We start from the raw sequence: 20,293 nt of genomic DNA, 5'->3' as shown, positions 1-20,293 counted from the left end.
TATTTTGGACCGTTGCCCTAAAGAGAGTGTATCTGGTGCTCAGGTTAATTAGGAATTTTAGGAGTTATTGTAGTAGTAAGTAACTGTAGTGCATGAAATTTTTCATATTTTGTTAATAAATATTAAAATTTAATTTTTTAAATCTGCAAAGGTCTTGGTGGACTTATTACTTCTGAATTCAGTACATACATCTTGTAATGAATACAAATTGAAAAAACCATTGTGATAGCACAACCAAGTTTCCCTCGCAGATTTGGTCTGCCTGGCACAAGTCATTTGCCACATCATTACAAACTGGGGGCTCTTTGCGGGATATTTGAAATTCCCTGATTTGTTTGGAGTTGGTGAATCTTAAGGCTACGAGTACGAGAAGCACATTGAATTCTGGAGTTGGTGAGAGGGATTCTAAAGTGGTGAGACTGCAAAAATGGCTGTATCCATGGCTAAAACATTTTTAGGAGTAGAAGATATAACTCTGATTGGGTTACAAAAAGTATCTAAGGGTAAGTTAACAGGGTTGGCGAATGAGCTACAGTTGAGGTTACCTGTAAGGGCAAAGAAAACAGACATATTTGAAGTGATAACACAGCATTTGAAGTTGGAAGGAATAGCTGACACTAGTGAGTCACAGCTGGAGGTAGTGAGACTTCAGTTACAAATGAAGAAACCTGAATTTGAACAAGCAAAGGAAATGAAAAAACTTAACTAGAGGCAGAAGAAGAAGAAAGAGAAGAGGAAAAGACCAAGTACTTCACAGAGAAATGGAAATATGAAGACTTGACCTCCAGAGGGAACAGATAGCAATGGAGGAGAGAGAGAAGGAAAGAGAAGGAGAATACCCATTTCAAAAGCTGGACTTTAAAAAGAGAGCTGAGGTGCTGAGGAAGGTTCTGCTGATGAAAAATCCTTCAATGTGAAAGCCAGTGGGGAGATATTTAAATTTGAGCAAGCTCTTCAATAGTTTGAAGAGAGGGATGTGGAGAAGTTTTTTTTATTACAATTGAGAAGATAGCTAAACAGATGAAATGGCCACAAGAAAACTGGACAATAACTCTGTCCATAGAAGGGTTCAAAATTGATAAGGAGGAAGTGTTGAATAGACTGTCAGTATTGAAGTTGACAAGGCACCGGGACCGGATGAGATGCATCCAAGGATATTGAAGGAAGTGGGAGTAGAAATTGCAGGGGCACTGGCTATAATCTTTCAGTCTTCCCTAGACTCCGGGGTGGTGCCAGAGGACTGGAGAATTGCAAACATTACGCCCTTGTTCAAAAAAAGTTGTAAGGATAAGCCCAGCAATTACAGACCAGTCACTTTAACTTCAGTGGTGGGCAAGATTCTAGAAACAATTATTCGGGATAGAATTAGTAGTCACATGGAAAAATATGAGTTGATAAGGTAGAGCCAGCATGGATTTCTAAAGGGAAAATTGTGCTTAACTAACTTGCTGGAGTTTTCTGAAGAGGTAACTGAAAAGGTCAATGAGGGTAATGCTGTTGATGTGGTCTACACGAACTTTGAAAAGGCATTTGATACAGTGCCACACAACAGACTTGTGAGAAAAGTTATTGCTCATAGAATAAAAGGGATAGTAGCAACGTGGATACAAAACTGGCTGAAAAATAGGAGGCAGAGTATAATGGTCAATGGATATTTTTCAGGCTGGATGAAGGTTTGTAGTGGAGTTCCCCAGGGGTCGGTATTGGGACCCTTGCTTTTTCTGATATATATTAATGATCTAGATCTTGGTGTGCAGGGGACATTTTAAAAGTTTGTGGATGATACCAAGCTTGGGAGTGTTGTGAACTGTGAGGAGGACGGTGTGGAACTTCAAGAGGACATAGACAAGTTGGAGGCGTGGGCAGATAGGTGGCAGATGAAGTTCAATGCGGAGAAGTGTGAGGTGATGCATTTTGGTAGGAAGAACATGGACAGACAATACAAAATAAGGGATGAAATTTTAATGGTGGTGCAGGAGCAGAAAGACCTGTGTGTTTATGTGCATAGATCATTGAAGGTAGCAGGACAGGTGGAGAGAGCAGTTAATAAAGCATTTAGTATTCTGGGCTTTATTAATAGAGACATAGAGTACAAGAGCAAGGAGGTTATGCTGAATTTATATTAGACACCTGTTAGACCTCAGCTTGAGTATTGTGTACAGTTTTGGGTGCCACATTATAGGAAGGATGTGAGCACATTGGAGAGACTGCAGAAGAGGTTTACAATAATGTTTCCAGGGATGAGAAACTTCAGTTATGAGGATAGATTGGAGAGGTTGCGACTGCTCTTCTTCGAGAGAATAAGGCTGAGAGGAGATTTGATAGAGATGTTCAAAATCATGAGGGGGCTGGACAGAGTAGATCGGGAGAAGCTGTTCCCGCTCATAAAAGGATCAAGAATGAGAGGACACAGATTTAAAGTGATTTGCAAAAGAAGCAAGTGTGACACTTTTTCACGCAATGAGAGGTCCGGGTCTGGAATGCACTTCCTGGCAGTGCAGTGGAGGCAGGTTCAATCCAGGTATTCAAGAGGGCATTAGATCATTATTTGATTAGAATCAATGTTCAGGGATACGGGGAAGAGGCATGGCAATGGCACTAGGTCATAATGCTCGTTTGGAGAGCCAGTGCAGACATGATGGGCTGAATGGCCTTGTTCTGTGCTGTTAAGACTCTGTGATTCTGCTTTTAAAGAGTAAGTGAAAAACAGGTGACGTGATTGTTGGAGTAGTGGAAAAATTGCCAATTGTAGAGTACAATTTATTTTGGGTAATGATATAGCTGGGTCACAGATATGGGTGATGCCTACTGTAATTGAGCAGCTTGTAGAGGTGCATTCAATACAAGTGTCGCAGTAAGAGCATACTGGAACTTTTCCAGATTGTCTAGTCATGAGATCACAAGCTCACAGGTAGAAACAGAAAGAAGAGGAAGTTAAAAGGCAGGGTTCAAAGGTTACGGGGAGAAGGTGTGAGAATGGGGTTGAGAAACTTATCAGCCATGATTGAATGGCGGAGCAGACTCGATGGGCCGAATGGCCTAATTTCTGCTTCTATATCTTATGGTCTTATGGAAAAGGTGTTGAAGTTCAATTAGTTGATACTATCTTTGAAACAATTGTTGAGGAAGAGAGAATGGAAGAGAATGAAGCTGAAGTGTTTAGCTCAAGGCAGTTGGTAGAACTACAACAAAAGATGTATGAATAAAGCAGTTATGTCAGACAGCTTACTCAGAAACAGAGGCAGAATGTATTCCAGAATGTTATTACCTTAAGGGTAACGTGTTAGAGGAAGTGACGACCATTTCAAGTTTCAACAGATGAAAAATGGATGGCAGTGCATCAGATTGTTATACCATCTGGATATAGAAATGAGTAGCTCATGAAATTCCAATAGGGGTCATTTAGGAATTAAAAACACATGGGCAAACGTACAAAAACATTTTCATTGGCTGGGATTGCATAGAGACGTAGTCAAATTCTGTAGAACATGTCAAACATGTCAGGTGATAGGGAAACCACAAACAGTGAGTAAACCAGCACCTTTAATTCCAATTCAAGTGTTTGAGGAACCTTTTACTAGGGTCATGATTGATTGTGTAGGATCCCTCCCTAAGACTAAAAGTGGAAATCAATACTTGCTGACCAGAATGGATTTGTCTATAAGGTACCAGGAAGCTGGTACCTTTGCAAAATATTATAGCAAAGAGAATTGGGGAAGAGATGTCTAAGTTCTTTACAAGAGATGGATTGTCAAAAGAGTACAATCAGATCAGGGTTCAAATTTCATGTCACAATTGTTCAAGGACATAAATAACAGTTTGGGGATAAAACAGTTGAAGTCAACAGCTTCTCATCTGGAGTCACAAGGGGCTTTGGAAAGATGGCATCAAACTTGAAAAACCATGGTGGGGGCGTATAGTCAGGACTATCCACAGAACTGGTATGGGGGAATTCCTTTCTTGTTATTTACTGTTAGGGAAGCTCCTAATGCATCAATTGGATTTAGTCCTTTTGAATAGTCTATGGTCATGAGGTAAGGGGACCACTGAAATTGATTCATGAGAGGTGGTGGCACAGTGGTATACAGTTGGGAGGGAGTTGCCCTGGGAATCCTCAACATCAACTCTGGACTACATGAAGTCTCATGGCATCAGGTCAAACATGGACAAGGAAACCTGCTGCTGATTACCACGTACCACCCTCCCTCAGCTGATGAAGCAGTGCTCCTCCATGTTGAACATCACTTGGAGGAAGCATTGAGGGTGGAAAGGGCAGAGTGTACTCTGGGTGGGGGTCTTCAATGTCCATCACCAAGAGTGGCTCAGTGGCATCACTAATGACCGAAATGGCCGAGACCTAAAGGACAAAGCTGCTAGACTGGGTCTGTGAGGGAACCAATAAGAAAAACATACTTAACCTCATCCTCACCAACCTGCCTGCCACAGATGCATCTTCCATGACATTATCAGTAGGAGTGGCCACCCAGTCATTGTGGAGATGAAGTCCCGCCTACACATTGAGGATACCCTCCATCGTGTTGTGTGGCACTACCACCGTGCTAAATGGGATAGATTTCAAACAGATCTAGCAACTCAAGACTGGGCATCCATGAGGTGCTGTGGGCTATCAGCAGCAGCAGAATTGTACTCAAACACAATCTGTAACCTCATGGCCCATTACCATCAAGCCAGGGGATCAACCCTGGTTCAATGAAGAGTGAAGGAGATCAAGCCAGGAGCAGCACCAGGCATACCTAAAAATGAGGCACCAACCTGGTGGAGCTACAACACAGGACTACTTGCATGCCAAACAGCATAAGCAGCAAGTGATAGACAGAGCTAAGCGATCACACAACCAATGGATCAGATCTAAGCTCTGCAATCCTGCCACATCCAGTCATGAATGATGGTGGAAATTAAATAACTCACTGGAGGAGGAGGTTCCACAAATATCCCCATCCTCAATGAAGGGGAGGCCAAGCATATCAGTGCAAAAGATAAGGCTGAAGCATTTGCTACAATCCTCAGCCAGAAGTGCCGAGTTGCTGATCCATCTTGGCCTCTTCATGCTGCGAAATGACATCATTGAGCCTTGATGCAGTAACCGGAGTTTGACTATCGGAGGTGCCAAACCGGATTGAACACAAAGACTGTGTGAGGACTATTGAAAGGTGAATGTGGTGACAAAAGCGGATTCACATCCCATACCACCGTTGGAAGGTTGCATTGAGAAAGTGGGACAATCAAAGTTTATCATAAAGATTGACTTGCTGAGAGGACATTATTGGAAATAGCAAAAGAGATATTGCCTTTTGTGATGCCATATTGGACTATATCAGTTTAAAGTCATGCCATTTGGTATGAAAAATGCACCAGCAGCATTTCAAAGACTGACAAAGTAATTGCAGGACTGTGCTGTTTATGTTGATGTTTTCAGCATTTACAACATCTGGAAGAAATATTTAACTGGCTTCTTGGTGATGAGCTTGACTAAAAGTGAAAGTGCAAAAGCACAAGTTACATACGTAGGCCATAATATTGGACATGGTAATGTGGCTCCGAGAGATGTGAAAGTCGAGGCATTTGTGGATTTCCCTGTTCCTACAACAAAATGAGACGTTTTGAGACTTCTGGGCATGAGTGGGTTTTACCGGAAATTTGTATCAAATTTTAGCCGAGTGGTTGCTCCATTGACTGAACTATTAAAAAAGAATGAGAAGTTTCAATGGACACTGGAGTGTCAGAAGGTATTTGACAGTTTAAAACCTGTAACGACTATGACACCAGTTTTGGAAGCACCCAATTCTGCTAAGCAATTTAGTTGGCTATTGATGCAAGTGATGTAGGCATTGGTGCTGTATTGTTGCAAGAAGATGAAACTGGAATTGAGAAACTGAAAGGGTGTTTTAATGAAAGTTGAATCTACAACAGAGAAAATATTCAATGATCAAAAAGGAGACTCTGGGACTGGTGCTGGCGTTGCAGCATTTCGAGGTTCACGTTCCAAACAATTTGCCAGAAACAATTATTTATACAGACCACGACCATTTCAAATTTCCGGAACAATTTCGAGACCAAAGTGCAAGGCTATTCAGATGGAGTTTATTACTGCAACCATTTAATCTACAGATTATACATGTGGCTGGACAAGAAAATCTAATTGCAGATGCATTGTCGAGAGTTTAAAGCTCAAAGGGAAATTAGACATTTAAACCTGGACACTGGATGAAATGACCTCTGCTGATACAAAGGCTTTGTATAGATATTTTGTTAATACATGCAAAAGGTAATGTAATAGGTTGGGTATATAGATAAATATGGTAGGTAGTGTAAGATGGGTTAAGGAAATTAAATCATCTTTTAAAATTCTGACGGTTTATTTTCTCATCAGAATGGAGGTGTGCTGAAAGCATAATCATTTTCACAGAACCACTCTGTGCAGAAGAGGCCATTCGGCCCATTGAGTCTGCACTGACACGTGAGAAACACCTGACCTGCCTACCTAATCTCATTTACCAGCACTTGGCCCACAGCCTTGAATGTTATGATGTGCCAAGTGTTCATCCAGGTACTTTTTAAAGGATGTGAGGCAACCTGCCTCCACCACCCTCCCAGGCAGCGCATTCCAGACCATCACCACCCTCTGGGTAAAAAAGTTTTTCCTCACATCCCCCTAAACTCCCTGCCCCTCACATTGAACTTGTGTCCCCTCATGACTGACCCTTCAACTAAGGGAAACAGCTGCTCCCTATCCACCCTGTCCATGCCCCTCATAATCTTGTACACCTCGATCAGGTCGCCCCTCAGTCTTCTCTGCTCCAATGAAAACAACCCAAGTCTATCCAACATCTCTTCATAACTTAAATGTTTCATCCTAGGCAACATCCTGGTGAATCTCATCTGCACCCCCTCCAGTGCAATCACAACCTTCCTATAATGTGGCGACCAGAACTACATACAGTACTCCAGCTGTGGCCTCACCAAGGTTCTATACAACTCCAACATGACCTCCCTACTTTTGTAATCTATTCCTCGATTGACAAAGGCAAGTGTCCCATATGCCTTTTTCACCACCTCACTAACATGCCCCTCCGCCTTCAGAGATCTATGGGCACACACGCCAAGGTTCCTTTGTTCCTCAGAACTTCCTAGTGCCATGCCGTTCATTGAATACTTCCTTGTCAAATTACTCCTTCCAAAGTGTATCACCTCACACTTTTCAGGGTTAAATTCCATCTGCCAATTATCTGCCCATTTGACCATCCCGTCTATACCTTCCTGTAGCCCAAGACACTCAACCTCACTGTTAATCACCCGGCCAATCTTTGTGTCATCCGCAAAATATTTTTCTGGTTTATTGTAAAGTAGGTTTATGGGGGTAAGTATAGTTGGGTCCGCGTATGATTTAATTACATTTGGAGTCAAGTAGACTGCAAGTCTGAAATCATCAAAAGAAGCTCGGTGCTTGACATGCTAATGAGTAAACATGGATGCTAGTTTAGTATGTAGGGTGTGAAGGGAATTTGCATTTTTAGATAACTGAAGAGTTTTGGATTTCAAAGGGGCCTTAGTCTGTTTACAACTAGCCAGATAAGCAAGGCTAAGGAATGTGTTTATTTTTCCCAAAGTTTACTGACAATATATTGGCAACATGAAAGCTTTTATATTGAGGAGGATACAGATTAAAAGCATATGGAACAATAGAATTTACATATTAAAACAAGAGAAACATACATAAAGGATAATGAAAGGCTGTGACAAAGGCCATGTAAGATCTAACATGAGTGTGTGAAATAGCCTTAATGAAACCTTCAGCCACATGTGCATAAGTGTGCCAAATAACAAAACTGAAGTTGGGGAAAAGCTATTTGGAATTCCATTGTCAAGTGGGTATTGTGTTAACTTTTTGATTCTGTTTTAAATCTAAAATCTATTTTGGACTGTTGCCTTAAAGGGAATGTAACTAGGGGTCAGGTTAATTTGGAATTTTAGGAGTTATTATAGTAGTAAATTTTGTAGTCTTATGTATGTGCTTGAAACCTTTTATATTTTGTTAATACATATTTTAATTTAATTTTTAAAATCTCTAAAGATCTTGGCAGACTTAGTACTTCTGAATTCAGTGCAGACATCTCATAAGAAATACAAATTGCAAAGTTGTTGTGATAGCGAGACCACATTTCCCCGGTGGATTTGGTACACCCGGCACACATCATCTGCCGTTTATAACAGGTGTAGGTGCATCAACAGTGTGGTTAGGGAGGGAGGTTCAGAGTTTGGAACCAGCAACAATGAAAGAATGGTGATATATTTCCAAGTCAGGGTAGTAAGTGGCTTGGAGAGGAACTTCCAGATGGTGGTGATCCCATGGACCTGCTGCCCTTGTCCTTCTAGATGGTAGCGGTCATGGGTTTGGAAGGTGCTGTTAAGGAGGTTTGGTGAATTCCTGCTGTGCATCGTATAGATGGTACACACTGCTGCTACTGTCCATCAGTGATGGAGGGAGTGAATGTTTGTGGATTGCGTGCCAATCAAGTGGGCTGCTTTGTCCCGGATGGTGTCGACCTTGAGTGTTGTAGGAGCTGCACTCATCCAGGCAAGTGGGGAGTATTCCATCACACTCCTGACTTGTGCCTTGTAGATGGTGGACAGGCTTTGGGGAGTCAGGAGGTGAGTTACGCTTTGCAAAATTCCCAGCCTCTGACCTGCTCTTGTAGCCACTCACTCAACCTACCTATATCCGTCTGCAACCTCCTTATGTCCTCTTCACAACATACTTTCCTACCTAGCTTTGTGGCATCTGCAAATTTAGCTACCGTGCCTTCACTCCCTTCTTCTAAGCTGAGGCCCCAGTACAGGCCCCTGCGGGACTCCACTCCATATCATGCCAATCAGAAAAGCATACTCTCCGCTTTCTGCCAGCCAGCCAATCTTCTACCCAGACTAATATGTTACCCCCTACACCATGAGCTTTTATTTTCCCAATAACCTTTGATGCGGCACCTTATCAAATGCCTTCTGGAAATCCAAGTACTGTACGTCTACAGGCTCCCCTTTATCTACAGCGAATGTTGCTCCTTCAAAGAACTCTAATAAATTAGGTAAACATAATTTCCATTTCAAAAATCCATGATGACTCTTCCCGATTACCTTGAGTTTCTCTAAGTGCCTGGCTATAACCTCCTTAATGATTGATTCAAACACCTTCTCCATGATGGACGGCAAGCTAACTGGCTGACAGTTTCCTGTTTTCTGCCTCCTTCCCTTCCTGAATAGAGGGGTTATATTTGCTACTTCCCAGTCTGAGGGAACCTTTCAAGAATCTAGGGAATTTTGGAAGATTAACATCAATGCAACTACTACTTCATTAGCCCTACTTTTAAGACCCAAGGATGAAGTCCATCAAGACAAGGAGACCATCAGTTTGCTCAGTATGGTGGGTACAAGGTCTGACACGCTGCGCTGGACAGGGCCTGACACGCTGCGCTGGACAGGGGTACAGGGTGTAACATGCTGCGCTGGACAGGGGTACAGGGTGTGACATGCTGAGCTGGACAGGGGTACAGGGTGTGACACGCTGCGCTGGACAGGATCTGACACGCTGCGCTGGACAGGGTATACGATGTGATACGCTGCGCTGGATAGGGCCTGACACGCTGCGCTGGACAGGGTATACGATGTGATACGCTGCGCTGGACAGGGTCTGACACGCTGCGCTGGACAGGGGTACAGGGTGTGACACGCTGCGCTGGACAGGGTATACGATGTGATACGCTGCGCTGGACAGGGTGTGATACACTGCGCTGGACAGGGGTACAGGGTGTGACACGCTGCGCTGGACAGGGGTACAGGGTGTGACACGCTGCGCTGGACAGGATCTGACACGCTGCGCTGGACAGGGTATACGATGTGATACGCTGCGCTGGATAGGGCCTGACACGCTGCGCTGGACAGGGTATACGATGTGATACGCTGCGCTGGACAGGGTCTGACACGCTGCGCTGGACAGGGGTACAGGGTGTGACACGCTGCGCTGGACAGGGGTACAGGGTGTGACATGCTGCGCTGGACAGGGGTACAGGGTGTGACACGCTGAGCTGGACAGGGGTACAGGGTGTGACACGCTGAGCTGGACAGGGGTACAGGGTGTGACACGCTGAGCTGGACAGGGGTACAGGGTGTGACACGCTGCGCTGGACAGGATCTGACACGCTGCGCTGGACAGGGTATACGATGTGATACGCTGCGCTGGATAGGGCCTGACACGCTGCGCTGGACAGGGGTACAGGGTGTGACACGCTGCGCTGGACAGGATCTGACATGCTGCGCTGGACAGGGGTACAGGGTGTGACACGCTGCGCTGGACAGGGGTACAGGGTGTGACACGCTGAGCTGGACAGGGGTACAGGGTGTGACATGCTGCGCTGGACAGGGCTTGACACGCTGCGCTGGACAGGGGTACAGGGTGTGACACGCTGCGCTGGACAGGGCTTGACACGCTGCGCTGGACAGGGGTACAGGGTGTGACACACTGCGCTGGACAGGGGCACAGGGTGTGACACGCTGCACTGGACAGGGCTTGACACGCTGCGCTGGACAGGGGTACAGGGTGTGACACGCTGCGCTGGACAGGGGTACAGGGTGTGACATGCTGCGCTGGACAGGGGTACAGGGTGTGACACGCTGCGCTGGACAGGGGTACAGGGTGTGACATGCTGCGCTGGACAGGGGTACAGGGTGTGACACGCTGCGCTGGACAGGGCTTGACACGCTGCGCTGGACAGGGTATACGATGTGATATGCTGCGCTGGACAGGGTCTGACACGCTGCGCTGGACAGGGTATACGATGTGATACGCTGCGCTGGACAGGGTGTGATACACTGCGCTGGACAGGGGTACAGGGTGTGACACGCTGCGCTGGACAGGGCTACAGGGTGTGACACGCTGCGCTGGACAGGATCTGACACGCTGCGCTGGACAGGGTATACGATGTGATACGCTGCGCTGGACAGGGTGTGATACACTGCGCTGGACAGGGGTACAGGGTGTGACACGCTGCGCTGGACAGGGTATACAGTGTGACACGCTGCGCTGGACAGGGCCTGACACGCTGCGCTGGACAGGATCTGATACGTTGCGCTGGACAGGGTATACAGTGTGACACGCTGCGCTGGACAGGGTGTGACAGGCTGCGCTGGACAGGGCGTGACACACTGCGCTGGACAGGGGTACAGGGTGTGACACGCTGCGCTGGAGAGGGTATACGATGTGATACACTGCGCTGGACAGGGTGTGATACACTGCGCTGGACAGGGGTACAGGGTGTGACATGCTGCGCTGGACAGGGGTACAGGGTGTGACACGCTGCGCTGAACAGGGTATACAGTGTGACACGCTGCGCTGGACAGGGGCACAGGGTGTGACACGCTGCGCTGGACAGGGTGTGACACGCTGCGCTGGACAGGGCCTGACACGCTGCGCTGGACAGGGTATACAGTGTGACACGCTGCGCTGGACAGGGTGTGACAGGCTGCGCTGGACAGGGCGTGACACACTGCGCTGGACAGGGGTACAGGGTGTGACACGCTGCGCTGGACAGGGATACAGGGCCTGACACACTGCGCTGGACAGGGGTACAGGGCGTGACACGCTGCGCTGGACAGGGTGTGACACGCTGCGCTGGACAGGGTATACAGTGTGACACGCTGTGCTGGACAGGGTGTGACACGCTGCGCTGGACAGGGTGTGACACGCTGCGCTGGACAGGGTGTGACACACTGCGCTGGACAGGGCGTGACACGCTGCGCTGGACAGTGCGTGACACGCTGCGCTGGACAGGGTCTGACACGCTGCGCTGGACAGGGCGTGACACGCTGCGCTGGACAGTGTGTGACACACTGCGCTGGACAGGGCGTGACACGCTGCACTGGACAGGGTGTGACACGCTGCGCTGGACAGGGTGTGACATGCTGCGCTGGACAGGGGCACAGTGTGTGACACACTGCGCTGGACAGGGCGTGACACGCTGAGCTGGACAGGGGTACAGGGTGTGACACGCTGAGCTGGACAGGGGTACAGGGTGTGACACGCTGAGCTGGACAGGGGTACAGGGTGTGACACGCTGCGCTGGACAGGATCTGACACGCTGCGCTGGACAGGGTATACGATGTGATACGCTGCGCTGGATAGGGCCTGACACGCTGCGCTGGACAGGGGTACAGGGTGTGACACGCTGCGCTGGACAGGATCTGACATGCTGCGCTGGACAGGGGTACAGGGTGTGACACGCTGCGCTGGACAGGGGTACAGGGTGTGACACGCTGAGCTGGACAGGGGTACAGGGTGTGACATGCTGCGCTGGACAGGGCTTGACACGCTGCGCTGGACAGGGGTACAGGGTGTGACACGCTGCGCTGGACAGGGCTTGACACGCTGCGCTGGACAGGGGTACAGGGTGTGACACACTGCGCTGGACAGGGGCACAGGGTGTGACACGCTGCACTGGACAGGGCTTGACACGCTGCGCTGGACAGGGGTACAGGGTGTGACACGCTGCGCTGGACAGGGGTACAGGGTGTGACATGCTGCGCTGGACAGGGGTACAGGGTGTGACACGCTGCGCTGGACAGGGGTACAGGGTGTGACATGCTGCGCTGGACAGGGGTACAGGGTGTGACACGCTGCGCTGGACAGGGCTTGACACGCTGCGCTGGACAGGGTATACGATGTGATATGCTGCGCTGGACAGGGTCTGACACGCTGCGCTGGACAGGGTATACGATGTGATACGCTGCGCTGGACAGGGTGTGATACACTGCGCTGGACAGGGGTACAGGGTGTGACACGCTGCGCTGGACAGGGCTACAGGGTGTGACACGCTGCGCTGGACAGGATCTGACACGCTGCGCTGGACAGGGTATACGATGTGATACGCTGCGCTGGACAGGGTGTGATACACTGCGCTGGACAGGGGTACAGGGTGTGACACGCTGCGCTGGACAGGGTATACAGTGTGACACGCTGCGCTGGACAGGGCCTGACACGCTGCGCTGGACAGGATCTGATACGTTGCGCTGGACAGGGTATACAGTGTGACACGCTGCGCTGGACAGGGTGTGACAGGCTGCGCTGGACAGGGCGTGACACACTGCGCTGGACAGGGGTACAGGGTGTGACACGCTGCGCTGGAGAGGGTATACGATGTGATACACTGCGCTGGACAGGGTGTGATACACTGCGCTGGACAGGGGTACAGGGTGTGACATGCTGCGCTGGACAGGGGTACAGGGTGTGACACGCTGCGCTGAACAGGGTATACAGTGTGACACGCTGCGCTGGACAGGGGCACAGGGTGTGACACGCTGCGCTGGACAGGGTGTGACACGCTGCGCTGGACAGGGCCTGACACGCTGCGCTGGACAGGGTATACAGTGTGACACGCTGCGCTGGACAGGGTGTGACAGGCTGCGCTGGACAGGGCGTGACACACTGCGCTGGACAGGGGTACAGGGTGTGACACGCTGCGCTGGACAGGGATACAGGGCCTGACACACTGCGCTGGACAGGGGTACAGGGCGTGACACGCTGCGCTGGACAGGGTGTGACACGCTGCGCTGGACAGGGTATACAGTGTGACACGCTGTGCTGGACAGGGTGTGACACGCTGCGCTGGACAGGGTGTGACACGCTGCGCTGGACAGGGTGTGACACACTGCGCTGGACAGGGCGTGACACGCTGCGCTGGACAGTGCGTGACACGCTGCGCTGGACAGGGTCTGACACGCTGCGCTGGACAGGGCGTGACACGCTGCGCTGGACAGTGTGTGACACACTGCGCTGGACAGGGCGTGACACGCTGCACTGGACAGGGTGTGACACGCTGCGCTGGACAGGGTGTGACATGCTGCGCTGGACAGGGGCACAGTGTGTGACACACTGCGCTGGACAGGGCGTGACACGCTGCGCTGGACAGGGTCTGACACGCTGCGCTGGACAGGGGCTGACACGCTGCGCTGGATAGGGTATACGATGTGATACGCTGCGCTGGACAGGGCTTGACATGCTGCGCTGGACAGGGGCACAGGGTGTGACACGCTGCGCTGGACAGGGTCTGACACGCTGCGCTGGATAGGGTATACGATGTGATACGCTGCGCTGGACAGGGCTTGACATGCTGCGCTGGACAGGGGCACAGGGTGTGACACGCTGCGCTGGACAGGGTGTGACATGCTGCGCTGGACAGGGTGTGACATGCTGCGCTGGACAGGGGCACAGTGTGTGACACGCTGCGATGGACAGGGTGTGACATGCTGTGCTGGACAGGGGCACAGTGTGTGACACGCTGCGCTGGACAGGGTGTGACACACTGTTCAGGAGTTGGGTACATTCCCTGGGTGTTCACGTCCATTCCCTGCACATGAACAGCAAAATTTACTGCAGTGATTTTTTGTTTAGATTTATGGTGAGGTTCAGTAATACTGACCGTCGTTATTTTTATCCAAACTCTTGAAGGCTAGTTTCAGTTTCTTCTCATGGTTCTGGAGGTATTTGCTAAACTCTCCAAAGTCCAGCTGTTCATTCTTGTCACTGTCCGCAGAACGAAATATTTTCTGTTTTAAAAGCAAAAATTCAGCAAACAGGTAACTGAGAACTGGGAAATAGCAAGTCTGACAGACAGTACAATATAGGAATGGTCATCTTTCTATTGGTGTTCATACAGATTGGTGCAGCACCAGGAATAAACAAAGGAGGCCATTCAGCCCCTCGTGTCTGTGCTGGCACACTGAAAGAGCTATCCAATTAGTCCCACTTCCCCTGCTCTTTCCCTAAAGCCCTGGTAATGAGGCAGGGGATGGGAGGAAACAGGCTCCAGGTGATAGAGGGCTGGGGAAGGGGAGGGATGGGTAGTGGGAGGATGAGGGGATGTTGGAAGGCTAGAGGGGAAAGGAGGGTTTTGGAAGAGCGATGTAGGGGTAGGGTTGGTGGAGAGGGAGTGAGGGGAAAGTAAGAGGGATGATTTTTGAGTAAGAATCCTCTCCCTTTCTGAATCTGCCAGGTTATAAGGTGAGCTCTGAAGCAGCCACTGGGGAATATCAGCCCCTGACTGTACTGCCCATTGCTGGATGTTACCCCTGCTCACTGCCAGGTGCTGCTCCAATCCCACTCGTTGCCGGTTATTTCCCCTAACCTGTCGTGAAGAACAGTCACACCAACTCAAAACGTTAACTCAGTTTCTCTCGCCACAGATGCTGCCAGACCTGCTGAGTTTTTCCAGCATTTCCTGCTTTTATTTCCCCTGCCCCATTTATTACCAGGAACTGACCACGACGCAGCCTGTTTCATTTTATTTATTCACAGGATGTGGGTGTTGCTGGCTGGGCCAGCATTTATTGCCCCTCACTAATTGCCCTTGAGAAGGTGGTGGTGAGCTGCCTTCTTGAACCGCTGCAGTCCATGTGGTGTAGGTACACCCACAGTGCTGTTAGGGAGGGAGTTCCAGGATTTTGACCCAGCGACAGTGAAGGAACGGCCGATATATTTCCAAGTCAGGATGGTGAGTGGCTTGGAGAGGAACTTGCAGGCGGTGGTGTTCCCATCTATCTGCTGCCCTTGTCCTTCTAGATGGTAGCAGTCGTGGGTTTGGAAGGTGCTGTCTAAGGAGCCTTGGTGAATTTCTGCAGTGCATCTTGTAGATGGTACACACACTGCTGCTACTGTGCGTCGGTGGTGGAGGGAGTGAATGTTTGTGGATGTGTTGCCAATCAAACGGGGCTGCTTTGTCCTGGATGGTGTCAAGCTTCTAGAGTGTTGTGGGAGCTGCACTCATCCAGGCAAGTGGGAAATATTCCATCACATTCCTGACTTGTGCCTTGTAGATGGTGGACAGGCTTTGGGGATTCAGGAGGTGAGTTACTCGTTGCATGATTTAAAAAAAATAATTCACGGAATGTGCGTTTAACTGGCTGGGCCAGCATTTATTGCCCATGCCTAGCTGCCCTTGAGAAGGGCAATAAATGCTGGCCCAGCCAGTGAAGCTCACATTCTGCGAATGAACAAAACAAAAATCACGTGACAAGTAACTCACCCCCTGATTCCCCAAAGCCTTTGACCTGCTCTTGTAGCCACAGTATTTATATGTCTGGTCCAGTTCAGTTTCTGGTCAATGATAACCCCCAGGATGTTGATAGCGGGGGATTCAGTGACGGTTTGCCATTGAACATCAAAGGGTGGTGGTTGGATTCTCCCTTGTTGGAGATGGTCATTGCCCGACACTTGTGTGTTGTGAATGTTACTTGCCACTTGTCAGCCCAAGCCTGGATATTGTCCAGGTCTTGCTGCATTTGAACATGGACTGCTTCAGTATCTGGGGAGTCGCGAATGGTGATGAACATTGTGCAATCATCAGCGAACATCCCCACTTCTGACCTTATGATGGAAGGAAGGTCATTGATGAAGCAGCTGAAGATGGTTGGGCTGAGGACACTACCCTGAGGAACTGAATACCGAACACTGACCCGGCCCAGCTCGTTGCCGGGCACTGACCCCACCCAGCATGTTGCCAGGCACTGACTCCACCCAGCTCATTGCCGGGCACTGACTCCGCCCAGCTCATTGCCGGGCACTGACTCCACCCAGCTCATTGCCAGGCACTGACTCCACCCAGCTCATTGCCAGGCACTGACCTCACCCTAGCCTGTCGCTGCCTTTTCTGATTTGCCAGTTCTTCTGACCAATCAGCATCAACCCAACGGAAACTGACCCTGAACACTCAATCCGTTTTAAAGTGGAGAGTTCAAACCTGCCTGTTTCCAGGCCCCCCCCCTCATCATACCCACTGTTTCCAGGCCTCCCTCACCACACCCAGTTTCCAGGCTCCTCCCCTCACCACACCCAGTTTCCAGGCTCCTCCCCTCACCACACCCAGTTTCCAGGCTCCTCCCCTCACCACACCCAGTTTCCAGGCTCCTCCCCTCACCACACCCATTGTTTCCAGACTCCTCCCCTCACCACACCCATTGTTTCCAGGCTCCTCCCCTCACCACACCCATTGTTTCCAGGCTCCTCCCCTCACCACACTCAGTTTCCAGACTCCTCCCCTCACCACACCCATTGTTTCCAGGCTCCTCCCCTCACCACACCCATTGTTTCCAGGCTCCTCCCCTCACCACACCCATTGTTTCCAGGCTCCTCCCCTCACCACACTCAGTTTCCAGACTCCTCCCCTCACCACACCCATTGTTTCCAGGCTCCTCCCCTCACCACACTCAGTTTCCAGACTCCTCCCCTCACCACACCCATTGTTTCCAGGCCCCTCCTCAACTTTGACCTGGTGAGTTTTACCAGGTATTTTTATTTTTAATTTCCAGCATCTGCAGTTTCTTTTGCTTTTACCCTCCTCACCTCCACCGACCCCCCCACTCCGGTCTGCAGGCTCCCCCGGTTTCCAGGCTCCCCTCTTCCTCGGTTTACAGAATCCCCTCCCCCCCTCCGGTTTCCAGGCTCTCCTCTTTCTCGGTTTCAAGAACCTCCTCTTCGCCGCCCCCCCCCCCCCCCCCCTCGGTTTCCAGGCTCCCCTCTCCCCCCGGTTTCCAGGCTCCCCTCTCCCCCCGGTTTCCAGGCTCCCCTACCTGTGCGGCCTCGGGCCGGAGGCTGAAGCCTCGGCTTTGAAGCGCTGCCCGGAGCTCGGACACATCCACCCGGCCGTCCCGGTTCACATCGAGCTGGGCGAAGAGCTGGGAATAGCGGCGCTCGGCCTGGGCCTGGGCCTCGGGCTCGGACCCCGACCCCTGGCAGCGGGCAGAGCAGAGCGGCACCGGCGGCAGCATCGCGGTCCGGGAGCGGGGTCGGGATCGGGATCGGGACTGGGGAATGTGAGTGTGGCTGTGGGTGTGGGTGTGGGTGTGGGATGGGAATGGGGGCCGGGCCGGGACAGGACAGGGCGGGGATCAGCAACCGTCACATTGACAACAACAGGAGCGGCCATTCCGCCCAACGAGCCCGTCCCGCCCCCCCCCCCCCCCGGGGCTGTGAGGGTGGGAATGGCGGAGCCGCCGCTCACAAACCAGGAGAAACAAACAGGGAAACAGGAGATTTTGTCCCGGAGTCACGGGGGGGGGGGGGGGGGACGGGACCGCATTGTTAGAGATCCTGGTCCCTGCTCCCGGAGTCACTCCCGGTGCTGCTCCCGGTGCAGCCCACAGTGTCGCTCCCGGTGTCCCACCCAGTGTCACACACGGTGCTGCTCCCGGAGACACTCCTGGTGTTATCCCGGTGTCGCTCTCGGTGTCGCTCCATGCGTCACTCCCGTTGTCACACCCGGTGCCCCTCCCGGTCCCGGTCCCGGTGCCCCTCCCGGTCCCGGTGCCCCTCCCGGTGTCGGTCCCGGTGCCCCTCCCAGTGTCGGTCCCAGTGTCGGTCCCGGTGTCGCTCCCTGTGCTGCTCTCGGTGTCCCCGTGTCGCTCCCGGTGCTGCTCTCAGTGTCACTCCCGGTGCTGCTCCCAGTGTCGGTCCCGGTGCTGTTCTCGGTGTCGGTCCTGGTGCTGCTCCCGGTGGCACTCCCGGTGTCACTCCCGGTGTCACTCCCGGTGTCACACCCGGTGTCGCTCCCGTTGCTGCTCCCGGTGTCGCTCCCGGTGCTGCTCCCGGTGTCGGACCCGGTGCGGCTCCCGGTGTCGGACCCGGTGCGGCTCCCGGTGTCGGACCCGGTGCGGCTCCCGGTGTCGGACCCGATGCAGCTCCCGGTGTCGGACCCGGTGCAGCTCCCGGTGTCGGACCCGGTGCAGCTCCCGGTGTCCATCCTGGTGTCGCTCCCGATGTCACTCCCACTGTCACTGCTGGTGTCCCTCCCAGTGTCACACACGGTGCTGCTCCCGGAGACACTCCTGGTGTTATCCCGGTGTCGCTCTCGGTGTCGCTCCATGTGTCACTCCCGTTGTCACACCCGGTGCCCCTCCCGGTCCCGGTCCCGGTGCCCCTCCCGGTCCCGGTCCCGGTGCCCCTCCCGGTCCCGGTGCCCCTCCCGGTGTCGGTCCCGGTGCCCCTCCCAGTGTCGGTCCCAGTGTCGGTCCCGGTGTCGCTCCCTGTGCTGCTCTCGGTGTCCCCGTGTCGCTCCCGGTGCTGCTCTCAGTGTCACTCCCGGTGCTGCTCCCAGTGTCGGTCCCGGTGCTGTTCTCGGTGTCGGTCCTGGTGCTAGTCCCGGTGTCGGTCCTGGTGCTAGTCCCGGTGTCGGTCCTGGTGCTGCTCCCGGTGGCACTCCCGGTGTCACTCCCGGTGTCACACCCGGTGTCGCTCCCGTTGCTGCTCCCGGTGTCGCTCCCGGTGCTGCTCCCGGTGTCGGACCCGGTGCGGCTCCCGGTGTCGGACCCGGTGCGGCTCCCGGTGTCGGACCCGGTGCGGCTCCCGGTGTCGGACCCGGTGCGGCTCCCGGTGTCGGACCCGGTGCAGCTCCCGGTGTCGGACCCGATGCAGCTCCCGGTGTCGGACCCGGTGCAGCTCCCGGTGTCGGACCCGGTGCAGCTCCCGGTGTCCATCCTGGTGTCGCTCCCGATGTCACTCCCACTGTCACTGCTGGTGTCCCTCCCAGTGTCACACACGGTGCTGCTCCCGGAGACACTCCTGGTGTTATCCCGGTGTCGCTCTCGGTGTCGCTCCATGTGTCACTCCCGTTGTCACACCCGGTGCCCCTCCCGGTCCCGGTCCCGGTGCCCCTCCCGGTCCCGGTCCCGGTGCCCCTCCCGGTCCCGGTGCCCCTCTCGGTGTCGGTCCCGGTGCCCCTCCCAGTGTCGGTCCCAGTGTCGGTCCCGGTGTCGCTCCCTGTGCTGCTCTCGGTGTCCCCGTGTCGCTCCCGGTGCTGCTCTCAGTGTCACTCCCGGTGCTGCTCCCAGTGTCGGTCCCGGTGCTGTTCTCGGTGTCGGTCCTGGTGCTAGTCCCGGTGTCGGTCCTGGTGCTAGTCCCGGTGTCGGTCCTGGTGCTGCTCCCGGTGGCACTCCCGGTGTCACTCCCGGTGTCACACCCGGTGTCGCTCCCGTTGCTGCTCCCGGTGTCGCTCCCGGTGCTGCTCCCGGTGTCGGACCCGGTGCGGCTCCCGGTGTCGGACCCGGTGCGGCTCCCGGTGTCGGACCCGGTGCGGCTCCCGGTGTCGGACCCGGTGCGGCTCCCGGTGTCGGACCCGGTGCAGCTCCCGGTGTCGGACCCGATGCAGCTCCCGGTGTCGGACCCGGTGCAGCTCCCGGTGTCGGACCCGGTGCAGCTCCCGGTGTCCATCCTGGTGTCGCTCCCGATGTCACTCCCACT

The 20,293-nt window shown here is 52.5% G+C and overlaps 1 protein-coding gene across 1 annotated transcript in view; it reads right to left on the bottom strand.

The window, feature by feature from the left end:
• Positions 1-17,930, bottom strand: part of LOC121289173 (calcium-binding mitochondrial carrier protein SCaMC-1-A-like) — a 92,513-nt gene extending 74,583 nt beyond the window's left edge. Inside the window, exons 1-2 of the mRNA XM_041208344.1 lie at positions 17,629-17,930; positions 14,484-14,610 (exon numbers count right to left, since the gene is read on the bottom strand). Of these exons, the coding sequence (XP_041064278.1) occupies positions 14,484-14,610; positions 17,629-17,826 (325 nt within the window). The 5' untranslated portion in view covers positions 17,827-17,930. The remainder of the gene's footprint in view (positions 1-14,483; positions 14,611-17,628) is intronic.
• Between the last annotated feature and the right edge of the window lie 2,363 nt (positions 17,931-20,293).

Source organism: Carcharodon carcharias, chromosome 16 (assembly GCF_017639515.1).
Source record: "Carcharodon carcharias isolate sCarCar2 chromosome 16, sCarCar2.pri, whole genome shotgun sequence".
Lineage (NCBI taxonomy): Eukaryota > Metazoa > Chordata > Chondrichthyes > Lamniformes > Lamnidae > Carcharodon > Carcharodon carcharias.
Note: the sequence above shows the minus strand (reverse complement) of the source record. Positions and strands in the feature narration are given on the sequence as shown.